The 17,736-nt window shown below is 39.4% G+C and overlaps 8 protein-coding genes and 1 further gene across 8 annotated transcripts; 7 read left to right on the forward strand and 2 right to left on the reverse strand.

Moving 5' to 3' along the window:
• Positions 1 to 333: 333 nt before the first annotated feature.
• Ecym_7001 (pyridoxal 5'-phosphate synthase subunit PdxT) lies at positions 334 to 963 on the reverse strand (the record flags this gene model as incomplete). The annotated part of the gene is made up of 1 exon (XM_003647629.1): positions 334 to 963. The coding sequence occupies one exon, from the start codon at positions 961 to 963 to the stop codon at positions 334 to 336; it is 630 nt and encodes a 209-aa protein (XP_003647677.1).
• Positions 964 to 1,565: 602 nt separating this feature from the next.
• On the forward strand, positions 1,566 to 2,456 carry Ecym_7002 (pyridoxal 5'-phosphate synthase subunit PdxS; the record flags this gene model as incomplete). Its single annotated transcript, XM_003647630.1, has 1 exon — positions 1,566 to 2,456. The coding sequence occupies one exon, from the start codon at positions 1,566 to 1,568 to the stop codon at positions 2,454 to 2,456; it is 891 nt and encodes a 296-aa protein (XP_003647678.1).
• A 373-nt stretch (positions 2,457 to 2,829) lies between these two features.
• ESF2 (RNA-binding ATPase activator ESF2) lies at positions 2,830 to 3,789 on the forward strand (the record flags this gene model as incomplete). Its single annotated transcript, XM_003647631.1, has 1 exon — positions 2,830 to 3,789. One exon carries the CDS (start codon positions 2,830 to 2,832, stop codon positions 3,787 to 3,789), a length of 960 nt encoding a protein of 319 aa, XP_003647679.1.
• Positions 3,790 to 4,056: 267 nt separating this feature from the next.
• On the forward strand, positions 4,057 to 6,012 carry Ecym_7004 (the record flags this gene model as incomplete).
• Positions 6,013 to 6,275: 263 nt separating this feature from the next.
• On the forward strand, positions 6,276 to 7,568 carry POP2 (CCR4-NOT core DEDD family RNase subunit POP2; the record flags this gene model as incomplete). The annotated part of the gene is made up of 1 exon (XM_003647632.1): positions 6,276 to 7,568. The coding sequence occupies one exon, from the start codon at positions 6,276 to 6,278 to the stop codon at positions 7,566 to 7,568; it is 1,293 nt and encodes a 430-aa protein (XP_003647680.1).
• A 556-nt stretch (positions 7,569 to 8,124) lies between these two features.
• BRE5 (Bre5p) lies at positions 8,125 to 9,567 on the forward strand (the record flags this gene model as incomplete). Its single annotated transcript, XM_003647633.1, has 1 exon — positions 8,125 to 9,567. One exon carries the CDS (start codon positions 8,125 to 8,127, stop codon positions 9,565 to 9,567), a length of 1,443 nt encoding a protein of 480 aa, XP_003647681.1.
• Positions 9,568 to 10,087: 520 nt separating this feature from the next.
• OCA4 (Oca4p) lies at positions 10,088 to 11,148 on the forward strand (the record flags this gene model as incomplete). Its single annotated transcript, XM_003647634.1, has 2 exons — positions 10,088 to 10,133; positions 10,196 to 11,148. The coding sequence occupies 2 exons, from the start codon at positions 10,088 to 10,090 to the stop codon at positions 11,146 to 11,148; spliced, it is 999 nt and encodes a 332-aa protein (XP_003647682.1).
• Positions 11,149 to 11,880: 732 nt separating this feature from the next.
• Positions 11,881 to 13,221, forward strand: LYS9 (saccharopine dehydrogenase (NADP+, L-glutamate-forming); the record flags this gene model as incomplete). The annotated part of the gene is made up of 1 exon (XM_003647635.1): positions 11,881 to 13,221. One exon carries the CDS (start codon positions 11,881 to 11,883, stop codon positions 13,219 to 13,221), a length of 1,341 nt encoding a protein of 446 aa, XP_003647683.1.
• A 173-nt stretch (positions 13,222 to 13,394) lies between these two features.
• Ecym_7009 (RNA helicase) lies at positions 13,395 to 17,624 on the reverse strand (the record flags this gene model as incomplete). Its single annotated transcript, XM_003647636.1, has 1 exon — positions 13,395 to 17,624. The coding sequence occupies one exon, from the start codon at positions 17,622 to 17,624 to the stop codon at positions 13,395 to 13,397; it is 4,230 nt and encodes a 1,409-aa protein (XP_003647684.1).
• Between the last annotated feature and the right edge of the window lie 112 nt (positions 17,625 to 17,736).

Below are 17,736 nucleotides of genomic sequence, written 5' to 3' on the forward strand. Positions count from 1 at the left end.
GAGACGACCCGTCCTGCTCACAGTCCGGACAGACCATTCAGTTCCGTCTCCGCCGTATCTTATATAAATAAGATATACTTTATAAGATATACATTATAATATGGCAGGCGACTCACTAAGTGTACATTGTAATATGGCAGGCAACTAAGTATACATTATAATATGCCTTTAGTGGAGTGCCGAGCATCCCGCATTCCAACCCCTCCGATAAACACTATTTCTCCGTAAATTTCAACTTCTGATGCGAAAAAAGTGATTCTGTATTACACCATACTATTACATCCTATATGATCCGATTGAAGACAATTAAACATTAAATATTTAAACTCATCATTATTTCAACACAAATTCTTCAATGAACCAATTGTGAAATCTTATATCAGACCCCAATTCTGGGTGGAATGATGTACCTAGAATTTTCCCTTGTCTTACTGCAACAATGTACTCTTGACCGTTCTTCTCAACTTTATGCAGTACCTGTACCCTCTCATTATTGTAGATCTCACTTACAATGGGAGCCCTGATAAACACTGCACTAAAGCTATCCTCCTGTGTTCCCCAAAATGAGAAATCACAATCAGAAACGAAAGAGTCCAATTGCCTTCCAAATGCATTTCTGTCCACAGCAACATCAAGAGCTCCAAGAGGCTTTAAAAGATTTGCTTGGTTACGGACATCTCTAGCCAAAAAAATCATCCCAGCACAAGTACCCCAGACAGACTTACCCTCAGTTCGTACAAATTTATACAGGTGATCATACAGCCCTGTTCTTTCTGCAATCTGGGATATTGTGGTCGATTCTCCACCTGGAATAACCAACGAATCACATTTCAGCAGCTGTTCTATAGTTTTAACGGTTAAAACTTCAATATTATAGCCTTTTTCATCCACACACTTCTTCAAGCACTCAATGTGTTCGTTGAAGGATCCTTGTAGCGCTAGCACACCGATGGTCTTTTCCATAGTAACTACAGAGAGGTGATCAGTAGTTTTGCAAACCGTACCGTCCTATCAAATTCGGCCTTGTCAGTGCGTACAGCACGCTGTATTACACACACACGCACATATATATATATATATATATATATATATATATATGTAGAAAAACTTCCAACAACTGTTCTGCGCGCGTCCGTGCAAATTTTCTGAGAAAAAGATCTACATATTTCTCGATTATCGATTATCACTGTAATGACTAGTGGACCCAGTGCATTTAATCGAATAACACGAGATGATGCCTGATGCAAGATGCAAATAATGGCCATTTTCGACCGAGGTTAGAGTCATAGTTAGCGATTACTAATATATACATAGCTACCGAGCAGTCTATGCTGAAAAAGTATCAGGAAAGGTATGCAACTGTAGAGGAAGTCATTCAGACAGAAAATTATGCAGATATATATGCGCCTCTCGAAGAAGCATTTTTTTTTCCGGGTTGAAAAAGTTGAATCTTTATATATATAACGTTATCGATAAAAGTAGTGAAATACGCCGTAGGCTAACAGAAAATCCAAGTTGCAGAAACTATAGGTACAGAAGCCTGTTTATCTTAAGATTATAGCGAGATGTCTGCGGAATACAAGTTAAAGGTCGGTTTAGCACAGATGCTGAAAGGTGGTGTTATCATGGATGTGGTCACTCCAGAGCAGGCAAAGGTTGCGGAAAGAGCAGGTGCTTGCGCCGTTATGGCGTTGGAGCGTATTCCAGCGGACATGAGAAAATGTGGGGAAGTTTGCAGGATGTCTGATCCCCAGATGATCAAGGATATTATGGATAGTGTTTCGATTCCTGTGATGGCTAAGGTGAGAATTGGCCACACCGTTGAGGCGGTGATCTTGCAGGAATTGGGTGTAGACTACATCGACGAAAGTGAGGTGTTGACACCAGCTGATATGTCGGATCACATCAAAAAGAACGATTATAAGGTTCCTTTTGTTTGTGGTGCGAAAACCCTTGGTGAAGCGTTGAGGAGAATTAACGAGGGTGCTGCATTTATACGTTCCAAGGGTGAAGCTGGAACAGGAGATGTCAGCGAGGCGGTGAAACACATCAAATCGATTTACTCTCAGATTGCTTGGTGCAAGGAGAATCTTGTAACTAAGGAAGATTTTGAAAACCATGCCAAGGAGTTGCGTGTTCCAGTTAGCTTGCTAGAACAGACTGTTGAATTGGGCAAATTGCCTGTGGTTACCTTTGCTGCAGGTGGTGTGGCTACACCAGCTGATGCTGCTTTGTTAATGCAATTGGGTTGCGAAGGTATTTTCGTTGGATCTGGAATCTTTAAGTCCTCAAACCCAGAGAAATTGGCCCGTGCTATTGTCCAGGCTACTACGCACTATGCTTCTCCAGCTAAGCTACTAGAGGTATCTCGTGACTTGGGAGTTGCCATGCCAGGCACTACCATTGCTTCAATTACGAAGGAGAATGGTACAAGATTATCCGAAATTGGTTGGTAAATGTTATTTGAATCATTGGACTGTCTGAGTGGGGTATTTATTTGTGTGCTATTTTTCTTGAAGTATGTTGAGTGTTACTTGCGTATAAATCTGCTGTGGCTGCTTGTCCATTAGTAGTTATTACATAAAAAATTACCACTAGTTTGTAAAGTTTGTATGTTCAATTTAATGTTTATCATAGTTAACTATTAATATGGATTTTCTTGACCATCATAATAGCAGTTACTTACATCCGACGTGTGAACCGTTTCTTGTTTTGAGATGTTAGCAGCGCAGGTGGTGAAAAATTTATCAAGGCGAGACTTTGACAGATAAAACTCACTATGTTCTCTGTCACTCAAACAAAGGGCTTCAAGGCGTTCAGGAATTCATGATGCATGACAGTGACAATGATTCCAGAGATTTTTCATCTGATGAGGAGGAGAATATCTTGTTTCCTGACAAGAGAGCTGTTAGGAACGATGTGTTTAGCGGTAAATTAGAAGAGCATACTGACGATCAGCATACTGACGATGAGCAGTCTGATGGAGATGAAGACGAAGAAAAAACTTACGGTATATACAATGATCCTACCGAAAGAGGTATAGAGATTGAAGATGTGCATCCGAATGCATCAAACAACGAAAGTTCCGAAAATCAGGAAGGTAAGTCCATCTCTGATGAGGCAGAACTAGAAAGACGAAAGCAGGAGAAGTTGAAGAGCATAAAGAAGTTCAAGGCCGCAAAAAAGCTAAAGCATAAGACTGGCGTAATATATCTATCTAAAATTCCTCCTTATATGAAGCCTGCGAAGCTAAGGCAGATTTTAAGTCGATTTGGGGAAGTAGATAGATTGTTTTTGAAAAGAGAGGACGACCAAACATATAAACAGCGTGTTAAAGGCGGTGGTAATAAGAAAACCATGTTCAAGGAAGGTTGGGCAGAATATATTAGGAAAAAAGACGCCAAATTATGTGCAATAACGTTGAATGGGAACATCATAGGTGGTAAAAAGGGGAATTTCTATCACGATGATATCATGAATGTTAAATATCTTTCAGGTTTCAAATGGGCCGATTTAACAGAGCAAATTGCGAAAGAAAATGACATCAGGCAGTCTAAACTACAATTAGAGATTTCGCAGGCCAATAAGTTGAATGCTGAATTCATTCGAAATGTTGAAAAGAGTAAGATGATTAAGAACATTAAATTAAAGAGAAACGTTGACACAGACGAAGATGTACGTAGATCTTTTAAGCAGAGACGGATTACTTCCACTAGGACTGCAGCACCAGACTCCCAAAAGCAAGAACCTTCAAAACAATTGGATAGTGTTATATATAACTTATTCTAAATTCAAGCTGAATCTTTTGCCCTAAATACTTTTACATTCTATGCCGTTACGATAATCAAGGTCATCGCTTCGCTTTTCTTTTTTCTTTTTCATTTCTCGAGGATATCCGCATCGAGCATGATTAGGAAAAATTTTCTAAAGCTCATCTTAATAAAAGCCATGCTGAAAACTGTTCACATTTCAAAGTGTTCTTTATAATTAGCTTATTGTGTAGCATTATTAAATTATTAGATCTCAATTAAAATCCATATTTATCTTCTTCGAAACATGGGAACTGCTAAGAAGGAGAAGCAGAGAAGAATCCGTGAGGGTAACACTAAAGATGGTAATCTCAGAGTTAAAGGTGAAAACTTTTACAGGGACTCTAAGAGAGTCCAGTTTTTGAATATGTATAAAGGTGGTAGGGCTGTGAGGAATGCTAAAGGTGATATTATAAAAGCGGCTCCACTTCAGAGTACAGATGCTCCGGTAGCTAGAGTGCAGCCTGATCGTCGGTGGTTTGGGAATACAAGGGTCATATCACAAGATGCATTGCAGCATTTTAGAAATGCCGTGGGAGAAACGAAGCACGATAGCTACCAAGTTTTATTGAGGAGGAATAAGCTTCCAATGTCATTGCTAGAAGAAACAGATAGTTCCGAGTCTCCCACTGCGAAGATTTTGGAAACCGAATCCTTTCAGTATACATTTGGGCCAAAATCACAAAGGAAGAAGCCTAGGATGGCTTCATCGTCATTAGAGGAATTAGCTAAATCTACAGATAAAGATGGAAAGTCATTTGAAGAGAAACTGGAGTTGAATTCCACACTAGGTTTACTGGGTAATAACAATGATAACGACGATGGCTGGTCTCAACTTGCCAAGGAAGCTATATTTAACAAAGGCCAGTCGAAACGTATTTGGAACGAGCTTTACAAAGTAATTGACTCCTCTGATGTTGTAATTCATGTTTTAGATTGCCGAGACCCATTAGGTACGCGTTGTAAGTCGATTGAGGAATACATGAAAAAAGAAACACCACACAAGCACCTAATATACGTGTTGAATAAATGTGATTTAGTTCCAACTTGGCTTGCAGTATGTTTTACTATTTACCATTTACTAACGTCTATTGCAATACAAACATGACAGTGATAAACATATTATTAGCATGATAATACCAAAACTCTTTGTCAGGGCCTCTCTCCTTCCCTTTGGAAATTACCCAGAGAATGGTCTGTTAAAGTTTTGGAAGATAGATAACATTCGCCCGTTTATTGCTCTCGTTCTGAGAGAATTCTGATGAACATCAGATGGGTAACTTTCGTTTTGAAAGTATGCCATCGCCTTCTTAGAATGGGGAGGATCTTATGAGTTGAGCATGGATATTTAAAGACCTACAGTACCGTTGCTCGTAGTAAAGAACCTCACAATTTTGTTAGTCACTAACTGTTGTATTTGCCTTGACGTATTTTTTACTTGCATACATGTTACTAACATTTTATAATACAGGCTGCATGGGTAAAGTACTTATCGAAAGATCGTCCCACCATAGCATTTCATGCTTCAATCACCAATTCCTTTGGGAAAGGTTCATTGATTCAACTTCTACGGCAATTCTCGCAGTTGCACAAAGATAGGCAACAGATTTCTGTAGGCTTTATTGGATACCCAAACACTGGTAAGTCATCGATCATTAACACTCTAAGAAAAAAGAAGGTCTGTCCGGTTGCGCCAATTCCTGGTGAAACCAAAGTTTGGCAGTATATTACTCTTATGAAAAGGATATTTTTAATCGATTGCCCTGGTATCGTGCCTCCTTCAACAAAAGATACCGAAGAAGACATTCTATTCAGAGGCGTCGTTAGAGTTGAACATGTTTCCAATGCTGAGCAATATATTCCTGGTGTTTTAAAACGTTGCAAGAGGCATCATCTTGAAAGAACTTACGAAATATCGGGATGGAAAGATGCTACTGAATTCATAGAAATCTTGGCAAGAAAACAAGGTAGACTGTTGAAAGGCGGTGAGCCAGATGAAGGTGGCGTTTCTAAACAAATCTTGAATGATTTCAACAGAGGTAAAATTCCATGGTTTGTATTACCACCAGGACGGGAGGAACCTGCTTCTAAAGAGAGTTCTGTATCTGATAAATCTACTGTAAGATCTTTGGACGAAGCGAACATTGAAGATGTTCAACAGGATCAGTCCGACCAACCCTCCACAAAGAAAACGAAGGCTTGAGGCAACCAATCTAATTTATAGAATAAAGCAGCATGAACGCTTCTAGTTTATAACAAAGTAGTGTACTATATACAGCGTTTTTACTTAATAATACGCTTAATGTGGGTTTGAATTTAGGTGGCGTCTTTAGTGATTTTTAAACGAAGGCTGAATAGGGAAAATTTGCTTTTGTAGATTTAGAACCGTTCTCTGAAATGCAGGCTGCACTTATAATGGATTCAAGATTAGTAGCCCTCTGAGACAAAGCTTTTATAGAGTGAGGTATGCAAACTATCAGTGGGCAAATGACGGAGTTCCCTGATGGTGAACAGTTTTACCTTCGTCAGCAAGCACAGCAGGGGCATCCAGGCCAGCAACAACCTACAGGCTTACCGCAAATGTTCTCCCCCCAGGTTAATCAGGGTAGGTTAATGACGCAACAGCAGCATTTATTACATGGTATTGATACTGGCCAGGATTTACAAGCGACATATTTGTTAAAACAAAAGATGGAGGCTGCAAATGCAGCTTTCGGCCATCAACAGCAATCTCTTCAACCGCAACAGGCGCAACAACAACTTCTGACAACTGGAGTCATAAATGGGCCGCCAGGGGTTTCAATGGTTCAAACAGGTGTTGGCGGCTTAGCACCTCCTCCTGGAACTTTACCTCCGCAGCTTTCTATTAATACTGGCGTGCGTGGTACGACCATCGGATTAGCACCTGCAGCCCCTGTAATTCATCATCCAAACCATTTGCTGGTTCGTGAAGTATGGGCTAATAATTTAACTTCAGAGTTTGCGTCCATAAGAAGGTTGGTAGATCAATACAACTTCATTGCCTTGAGTACGGAGTTTGTAGGTACTATTGTGAGGCCTATCGGTAATTTTAGATCCAAGAATGATTATCACTACCAAACCATGAGGACAAATATCGATCTACTCAATTCAGTGCAAATTGGATTGTCACTAAGTGATTCTCAAGGTAATAAACCTGAAAATACACCTTCGACGTGGCAGTTCAATTTTCATTTTGATGTTACAAAGGAGATGGTTTCTCCCGAATCGTTAGATCTTTTGAAAAAGTCTGGCGTTGTATTTGACAAACACCAGAATAATGGTGTCGAGCCATACGATTTTGCTCAATTACTAGTTGATTCAGGGCTTTTGTTATCTGATGAAGTAACCTGGGTAAGCTTTCATGCTGCTTACGACTTTGGATTCCTGATTAACATATTGACAGATACTGCAATGCCTAATAATAAAGAAGACTATGAATATTGGGTTCAAAAGTTTCTTCCAAACTTTTACGATTTGAACGTAATTAGCAAGTCTGTCCAAGATTTGATACAACAACGCAATCAACAACTACAACAAGGCCAACAATACAGCTTAGAATCCCTAGCGGATGAAGTGGGAATTCCAAGATTTCCGCTCTTCAATACTACAGGCGGACAGAGTTTGTTGGCTTTACTAACGTTTACTCGGTTGTCTAAATTCCCATTTTTCAAATTACCCAATGGCAAGACTGATCTAAGCCAGTTCAAAAACTCCATCTACGGCATTAATAAAGAATGACCGCTACCACTACGTACGCTAATGTGATCAGGGTAGACTGATTAGATAGATACATTCCAAATCTACACGAACCGCATCGAGTTTTAGCGACAATTGATGTTAACTCTGTAATATTAGTAGCAATATAGATCATGTGACATGTTATTATAACGTTTAAAACGATATGAAAATTTTCATGGAGATTTCCAACTTGTCACCAAATGGTGGCCAAGTAACATGGCGAATGTTCAAGAAACTCTTCCCTCATAAGAAAATCTGCTGCATAGAGATAACCTACGGAGGAAGAGAGGGACTTTATCACATCGATTAATCGCAGCCTGTATCTATTCATCGGTCGCATATTTAGAGGTACTCTCAGATTGCATTCAGTCACACCAACTTTTAGTTCCAGCATTTCATTCAAACTTCGTGTTTTTTATATTATATTGTTTACTACTTTGACATTTATTAATTGATACTGATTCACTCGCCAGAAAATAATATACTAAACGACCAAATATTATCCAAAATTTTATTGAGCTTAATTTAATACCGAAAAAGGTTTTCGACGTTTATCATGACTACTGCTAATGTTCAGGACATAGGCTACGCCTTCCTAAAGACATATTACCAAAGGATGCATAATGATCCTTCTAAACTTTTTCACTTGTACTCCAATACAGCTGAATTGACCCAGATTAACTACCAAGTAAATCTCAACACCAAGACGGATATACTACCCACAGTCAAGGTTATCGGCAAAGAAAATATTAGTAAGTTTTATAGCAGAAACAATAAGATGGTGCAAGATGTTCGAGTGAAGATTGATGCTTGTGATTTTCAGTCGACTGGCTCTAGTAACAATGGGATCTTGATCTTAGCAATGGGCGAAATATGCTGGAGCAATACTCCAACTTACAGATTCTGTCAAACGTTTGTTTTACACCCTGTGGGCAACAATAACAAAATGTACGATGTTACTAACGACATCATACGCTTTATCCCGGATATTCTAAAGGATATCGTTCCTGAGTCTCCTGGTTCCACTTTTTCACAATCTACTCCTTCTAATATAAAGAAGGAAGGGTCTACTAAAGAGACTACAGCAAAAATTTCCTCTTCTACGAAGGAAGACGAGGATACAAAGAAAGACAGAGAGAAGGAGAAGGAGAAGGAGAGGGAGAAGGAGAAGCAGAAGGAGAAGGAGAAGGAGAAGGACATTGAGAGGGAGAGGGAGAGGGAGAGGGAGAGGGATAGAAGGAGGGAGCACAAGAACGAAGAAAGAAAAGAAGATGTTATTGGGGCAGCTAAAGAAACTCTAGTACATTCAAAGGCTGAGAAGGAGGAAGAAGATCCAGTAGCTACCTTTACTGCCAAAGAAACCTCGAAAAGCCATCACAATTCTAGAATCTCAGATTCTAATAGAGAAGATATGAAGACAGTTCCAAGGTCTAAAGATGATGTTAAAGACGAAGAAAGGAAGCAATTGATGAAGTCTGAGTCTGATGTTCCTAAAAAAATGAATTGGGCATCCCAGTTGACCAATTCAGACTCGAAAATAGTCCCTAATGTCACTACTAACTATACTAGGGTACCTCCAGAACCTGCTAAAACCCCAGATAGAAGGACTCCCCCACCAAACGGGAATTCTAAAGCGAACAGCAAGAAGACTAAACATATAAGCGTTCCTAACAAGGATGGTTATTATCCAGTATACATTCGTAACACTGGTGGCGTAACAAATAAAGAGTTGACGGATACTCTAGAAAGAGAGTTCGGTGTCGTCAAAAAAATATCTGCACAAGAATCTTTTGCGGTAATCGACTTCGAAGACCCACACTGTCAGCAAGACGCTATCAGGATGCATACCTTGAAGATCAGTAACACAACGGTATATATGGAACCTAAAACAGAAAAGAAAAGGGGACCTCCTGCATCCTCTATTTCCGCATCAACCTCTCCAACATCAATCAACGGCAGTCGTTCAAACAAAAAGCATTCAAATCGAAGGAAAGATTGATGATTGATTGATGCCGCTGCATTCATGTGTGTTAGTAATATCGTAAATGTTCCACCAACAATCCCTTTACTAACCATGTGCTCGCCAATTAATCTATTATCATGCTCTTCTCAGCGCCACATTGTTGTGATTTATATTGATTATAAATTATAGTATCCACCACGGATGATATAACTTGCTTATAGTGTATATAGAGTGTACCATTAATATATCTGATTTACAAGTTTCTACTGTCTTCTTTTCCAAAAACAGGCCTCAGATGGAATATGATGACTTGCATCTCGTCGATTACTTTTGGTATGTTGCGGTGGAGTTCTAGATTTCCGTTGTGTGAAAAAATCATGGCGCTGAGACCAGGAACGGAGAAGGGGGCTATCTATTTATTGCACATGGAACAAGTGAAGAATAAAAGTTTTAAAACAACGGTGTACCTCAAGAATAAACGGCCATCAGTGATGGAACGGTTCGTTTACACATATTAAGCAGAATTAGATTTCAAAAAGAAAAACATCGCGAAATCATGCTTGTGCCACCTGCTAACTTTGGCATTGCCGAAGAGGGAATATGTATGTATCAGATGGTGGAATTCGACAGTGTGTGGAACAAGAGGCTAACAGTGTAACTACAGATAGATGTTCAAGGATAGAGACAATTAACCTATCTTTCCTTGAAGTACTGACATTGAAGTCAATAGTGTTTGTTGGGGGGCAAGAACCTTCAAAATTTTTCAGGGAATTCTTTGAGAGATGTAATGTTCAACTGTTTGTTATTAAACGAGTGCAGACTTCGTCCACGTTGGCCCCCCCTAGAAACAGTGTAACCAAGGAGCAGCCAGTTGAAGAGTCTGATTTCAGCAGCGGATGCCAATCAGTGTCTCAATATAAGCTGAGCGATTCTGATGATCTCATGATCATCAAAAGTACTAGTCTGCAGAAGATCTTTCGGTTAATAATGGACACAACTAACCACAACACCCTGTTAGTTGATAAAACTTCTGTTGTTATAGGACTCCTGAGGAGAATACTAAAATGGAACATATCATCTATAATTAGCGAGTACAGACTTTACACAGGCAAAAATAGCAATTATTTTGCAGAAACGTTCCTAGAAGTCATCAACGTGAATATAATCCAAAACATGGAGAAGTCTGTCAGAGAGGATGTATCTCGGCTGGACATCCATGACGATACGAATACCATCGATACGGAGCGGAAAACATCATCCCGAAAAGTGATAAACGAAGCTGATCTGTCTATGGAACCTGAGCTGCCGCAGCACATCTTAACAATCATAGATCAAGTACAAGAACACACCAGCAAGGAGGAAGGTAGTTTGGTTTCAATGGACGTCCAAAGAGTTCCTTCCTCTAAAGGTATATTTGGAAACCGATATCGTCTCGCATTCAATAAACGTGAACTATCTGAATATGAATACTACCGCAGTGATAGCTCCAACGCGGTAAAAATAACCATCCCAAGAGAATCGTTGCTACCGGAATGGTTCAAACTCCAGAGGGACTTATGGGAACAAGAAAACACTAAACAGGTGCACAACTTCTATACAGAGCGAATTTTTATCTAAGAGCATTTTGGTTCGACGAAATTTATCACGCATTCAAAATGGAATAAGTGTAACGGATGCTCGAAAGCCAACCTTTCCATTCTGCAAAAAGAACGTGACCTCTAATCTAATTTATGGGATTCGTTTACCGCAACTATCTAATTATGAGGCATAGTCATGGAGATAGATCCCTGATATCTTTTGTTAAGCAACCAAGGTATCTCGTGTAGTGACTGAAACTTCTCCTGATCTCGGCTTTTTATGGAGAAAATTTTCCAGTCCCTGGGCACATCCGGGTAACGGTGATCCTTCCCGAGATTACATTTAGAAGCATCACGTACACCAGCAGACACGTATAATAATTTCATTAGAAAACGAAAATATAACGATTTCTTTGATCTTATTGTTGAATAAAGCTTACGGAAAATAGCCCTGATTGCATTAATTGAGGGATTCTCTGATCAACAGTATGCATAAAGCCAATTTTAGATCCTATGAAATTTAAGGGAGGTAAGGATGAAAGAGCCTAAATTCCACGGGGAATTTTTGATGAAGATTTTCTAAGCATGAAAATTGTGTTCCTAATTATGGGTCATAGATTGTTATAAAAGTCTTTATTCTTGGGCAAAAAATTAGCATTGGTTGGTCGTTTTGAGCATTCATTAACTGGATTCTATCATTTGTACACAAGGGTTTTGTTGCGGGGTTCTAAAGTGTTGCTTTAACATTAAACGAATATTATTTTATTTTAAAATGACTAAAAAAGTCTTGGTATTGGGTTCTGGTTTTGTAGCTCAGCCTGTTATACAGGTTTTAGCTGACACCGAAGGCATTGATGTGAGTGTTGCTTGCAGGACTCTAGAAAATGCAAAAGCTTTGGCAGATGCGTCGAAGTCGCAGGCACTATCAATAGACGTGAGGAATGCTGAGCAATTGGATGCCGCTCTTAAGGAGCATGATGTTGTGATTTCGTTAATTCCATACATTTACCACGCCGATGTCGTGAAGTCCGCAATTCGGCTGAAAAAGGACGTGGTGACTACGTCTTATATTTCTGATGCCTTGCGTGAGTTGGAGCCAGAAATAAAAGCCGCTGGGATCACTGTTATGAATGAGATTGGGCTGGATCCTGGTATTGACCATTTGTATGCTGTGAAAACCATTGATGAGGTCCATCAGGCAGGTGGAAAGATCACTTCCTTTTTATCTTACTGCGGTGGGTTGCCAGCTCCAGAGAATTCTGACAATCCATTGGGGTATAAGTTCTCTTGGTCTTCAAGAGGGGTTTTGTTGGCCTTGCGGAATAGTGCTAAGTTCTGGAAGGATGGCCAGATTGAAACAGTTGAGTCTGCAGACTTGATGTCTACAGCCAAACCCTATTTTATTTACCCTGGATTCTCCTTTGTTTGTTACCCAAATAGAGACTCAACTACTTTCAGGCATTTATACAACATTCCTGAGGCTAAAACAGTTATCAGAGGAACTTTGAGGTATCAAGGGTTTCCAGAGTTTATTAAGGTTCTCGTAGACATTGGAATGTTGAAGGATGACGTTGATCCCGCTTTCTCTTCTGCGACCTCTTGGAACATCGCTCTAGCTCAATACTTGGGTGCCAAATCAGAATCAAAGGAAGATCTAATTGCGGCAATTGATTCAAAATCTAACTGGGGCTCCGATGAAGAACGTGAGAGGATTTTAGCTGGATTTTCATGGCTCGGAATGCTTTCAAGCAAAGCAATTGATCCAAGGGGCAATCCATTGGACACGCTATGTGCAACATTGGAGCAATTGATGCAATTTGAGGAGGGAGAACGTGACATGATTTGTTTGCAGCACAAGTTTGGAATTGAGTGGGCAGATGGTACCAAAGAAGTTAGGACTTCTACTCTTGTCGAATATGGCAAACCTGGTGGTTACTCAGCAATGGCTGCTACTGTTGGTTACCCATGTGCTATTGCCACCAAGTTACTATTGAATGGAACTATAAAAGGTCCAGGATTGCTTGCTCCTTATTCACCAAGTATTAATGACCCAATAATGAAGGAATTAAAGGAAAAATATGGTATTTACTTGAAGGAGAAGACGATTGCCTAATTTTAGTCTTCCGATTGTTCGTACATATTTATTCATATACAAAACTCTATAGTATGAAACTCAAAAATGCACCACTTCGAACATGTCAAAGATGACTGTGGATTGATTATCGCTGTATAAATAGTGTAAACGAAAAAGTTAAATTCCTCACGTGATAATTAGCATCGGCGACATCACTGCCGAATGACGGTTTCAACAAGGTCCAGAATCTCGTTTTGTGACTCTCCCTGTGTTGCTCTGAAGGCGGTATTAGGGTTGTCTAGTTTTTTCTTGATGGTTTGATCCAGCAGGGCTCTTAATTCTTTGATTAGGACGCCATTTTTGCACCAGGTCCGGATTGGGAGCCAGTTGTCCACTACAATGCCAGGGGAATGGACGCTGCCGTTGGTATCGTACCGGATAGGCCCGCCAAAGAGTAGTAGGGCTAGGGTGGACGTGGGGGTGATGTAGTTTAAGTAAAATTTTGACGTGACGTGTGCTGAGCAGTATACAACGAAAGGTGCCTTGAAAGGGCTTATTTTACCTTTCGTTGCTGACGGGGCTACAGATGCATCCATTGCGACTATCTTTTCCGGGTTTGTCGAGTTATCTGAAGAAAATACGACGGAGGAAGGATGGAGGAAGGCTCGTGTAGCAGGCAGTCTTTGGTTGGATACTGCAGAGTCATCTTCTGTCGATTCCAATTGGTCTATGTATTCTTCATTCCGGATCCAGTATTTTGTCATTCGTGCTTCTGGATCTATCTCTAACGATCCAGAACTGGTAGCCATAAACTTTGGATCCGGTAACTGGACACGCGCAACCTGCGGGTAGAAAGCTCCCGTTAAAACACATTTTAGAATATCAAGATTGCCGCCATTTTTGTTGAGGTGTTCAATAGATCCAGGCTTGTATTTCATTGGGAGAAAGCCGACGTCTTCTAATATGGCATAAAATTGGCTCCTAGATGACAAAATCTCTTTGATTTTATTATAGGACAGTACATTATCTATCATAAACTTCCTTTTTACTGTATTATCGGTAATTGATAGGTACTGGCGCACAATTTCAACGGTAGCTAATAAGTCACCTCTTTGCTTGTGCTGCAAGAGGATAGCTTTTATTTTATCTCTGTTTTCAAAGGTCCCTATAAAAGGTGTAGATCCGGCGCTTAAAACTGAGGCAATTAAAACACCAATATCCGTACATCCAAATATTATGGAGTATATCAACAATTTACCATGTTTGCTATCCATTACAGGTAGTATACTAATATATTTTCCAAGTTCCGTTAGAGATTTTTCTGAGTCATCTAGTAATCCTGCAGTTATCAACATCTGTTCAGACTTACTTAAAGCACTAGCAGAAGGCGGGTCAATCCCAGTGGCTAAAAACTTGAGCACATCATTAACGCCCATAGCCTTGACCGATAGGTATAGCGATTCTAAAGGAATCCTTTTAATCTCTGGTATTGGAGACTCTAGCATATCGGCATATATATTCTTGGAAAATAGTTTGTAAGAGTATCCTTCTCTTACTCTACCGGCACGACCTCTACGTTGTTTAGCCTCAGCTTTAGAAATGAAAGTTTCGACTAACCTGGTAGTGTTATCTTTTGGGTTATAATTCAAAACCTTGGCACGACCAGTATCAATAATTGCCACACAGTCGTCGATAGTAATGGATGTTTCCGCAATATTTGTAGAGACAACTATCTTGCGTTTTCCAGTGAACCTCACGAATACCCTTTTCTGAAATTCTGACGTCAATGCAGAATGCAAAGGTAATACAACAAATTCATCAGGCTTAACTGATTGCTTTAACTTTTCAATGCATCTGTTAATTTCACCTACACCGGGTAAAAAAACTATGATAGACCCATTGTTCCCCTCTCCTTTTAATCTCTGATTAACATGTGTAACGGTATCTACAATTAGGTCATAATTAATCTGACCGCTCTGAAAAAACCTAGAATCTGCCTTGGGCCTCAAATAAGCATTTTCAACCTCTGAATCATCATTCTCATACTGATATCTGTCATTTCTAATCTTAAAATCCAAGGTCTTAAGAATATCATCCAAATAATAATCAGTCACAGGAAATGTACGACCTTCGATATGGCATTGTTTTAACCCTTCAAAATATTGCTTAAATATATCAATATTAACAGTAGCACTCATTAAAACAATTTTCATACCGGGTATCTTTCCCAACAAGTTTTTTAACATTATAACGATCAGATCGGTTTCAACGCTTCTTTCATGAACCTCATCAATTATTATAATCTTATTTTTCAAGAAGTTTACATCACCTTGCAAAATTCGCACTAAGATACCGGTGGTCATGAATGTTATCCTGGTATTGGGACCGCTTCTATTTGTGCCTCTAATGATATATCCAACTTCATCCCCACATGGTGTGCATCGTTCATCAGACACTCTTTCTGCAAGGCCAATAGCCGAAATTCTTCTGGGCTGTGTACATAATAGTTTGACTTTGGAAAAATCTTTCTTGGTATTCATCAAATGATCCAATAAAAATTGTGCAACCTGCGTAGATTTACCAGAACCTGTTTCACCAGTAATTAGAATGACGTCGCTACGATACACCATATCTACAATCAAATCTTGTTTATGCCATGCTGGTAATTTAGATCTTTGTTTAATCATGCATAAATACTCAGAACTATTGAGCCTTTCTTTATAAGCCTTCTCAAGTACCAATATTTCATCTTGAGATAGCTCTTTGGAAGAGTGACTCTTCGATTTAATATATTTTTTTGTAGAACTACGTTGATTGTTTTGGCTTTCTCCATTTTGGTTCAAATCCAAAGGTAATAATGGTCCAGGGTTTTCTATAATAGATGACAGGTTCTCCTGTAACCATTCAAATATATGAAACACCAACATATCGCCCAACAATCCAGAAACTGAGATGTAATGTAGTAACCTGTAAAGTATCTGCTGTTTGATATAGTTGGGTAATTTATAATTTTTATTAAATGTGGAAACAATGATTCCCGGTAACCTCATAGGATAGTTCCTCGACTTGTATACCTTCAACTTAAGATTAAAATTTTTATTTAACTCCATAGTAAAGCACGAATCTTTGTCCACAATGTCAATTTTATCCTCATAAATGCTGGAAAGTGATTCTAGTTCTTGATCCCATATTTGCCTGGATTCTTCCTCTGTTATTTCATCAATGTGGGCTATCGAAGGTATAATTGATTCAGTTAAAATAGCTGCCGCATCTGATTCATTGAATGCGGAATTTTGCAAAGCAAGTAATGCTTCATCATATGAGACACCAGATTCCATGAGACGCTCAATTGAATTTCTTGATGATAGCGGTAACTTTGTAATTTCAACCTTAATGTTGGAATCCTCTTTACGTTTTTGAAAAAACAGCGGTAGGTCGTCTTCTGGCAAATTGAACAGGAGAAAGGAAAGAGGATCTTTGTACTGCATTGCCTCTTCAACATGCGAAGTCCTAAACCCAAATTCAAGTAACTGGCTTCTAATGGCTTGTCTTTCTGCAGTTTCTACACCCCCGTATCGTTTTGTTCTCCAGTCTATATGAACCTTCAAAGAAGTTTCAATTAAATTTCTCGATGATTCCTCTATGTCAGCAAAAGTTGACGACTCCCAGACCTTGGATGAGAACTTCACAACCCGGCTGGAACCTTCAGGTTTAGAAGGCTTTATTACTTTGCCCTCAGTTAATGAAGTCGATATATTCTTCTTGTTGACAGAAGTTACAATCACAGGAGCTTTTCTTATTTTCTCATCTTGTTGCTTTCTAACTTCCCGTTTCGCTTCTTTTTGAAGCGTCAACTTTTGCTCCTCCAATAACGTCTTTAAAGGATCCACATCAAAAACCTTGCTACATCTAGCTGGATTTTCCTTCAAAAGCTGCTTTCTATAATCATCCAATTCGTGCCATAACTTCTTATGGTTCGATGGTAGCATCATGTGCATATTAGTATTATATGCAATTCTATATAACGCAACCGTCGCTGCGTAATTCCGAGCTTCAATTGCCGTCTCCTGTGGAATTAAAAGTCCCATACCACTAGTCTTGTTGTAAGTTGGATCATTCATTCTAACAGTAACTGTCTCCTTAGATTTCGGGTCCGTATAAGATACACATGCAATAGAAAGCATTCCCTTGGTGCCAATCTTCTTCATTTCATATTCTACTTTATTCCACTTCCGTTTCTGTGCAACCTCATACAACAAAGTGTGTGGAAGCTTACCGGTCCAGCTCGAAGTGTTGGTAACTTTGGCTCTGTTTTCTCTATGTTTCAACTTTTTTTCTTCTGCAGCAGCCAAGTCTTTCCCTTTCTTTCCCTTCTTATCGTTAGCATTAAAATCCTCCGTTGGAGGAGTAGCTGACTTGCCCTTAGTAGATTTCTTAGCCATAGCCTCTTCACGTTTGTTGATTATAGAGCGATGTTACAATGAGATGAGACCCATAAAAGCGATTGGCGCTACAGTTTCACCAAAGCCGGGTAGCCTATTCGTAAGTAGCAAT

The sequence above is a fragment of the Eremothecium cymbalariae genome, chromosome 7, assembly GCF_000235365.1.
Source record: "Eremothecium cymbalariae DBVPG#7215 chromosome 7, complete sequence".
Lineage (NCBI taxonomy): Eukaryota > Fungi > Ascomycota > Saccharomycetes > Saccharomycetales > Saccharomycetaceae > Eremothecium > Eremothecium cymbalariae.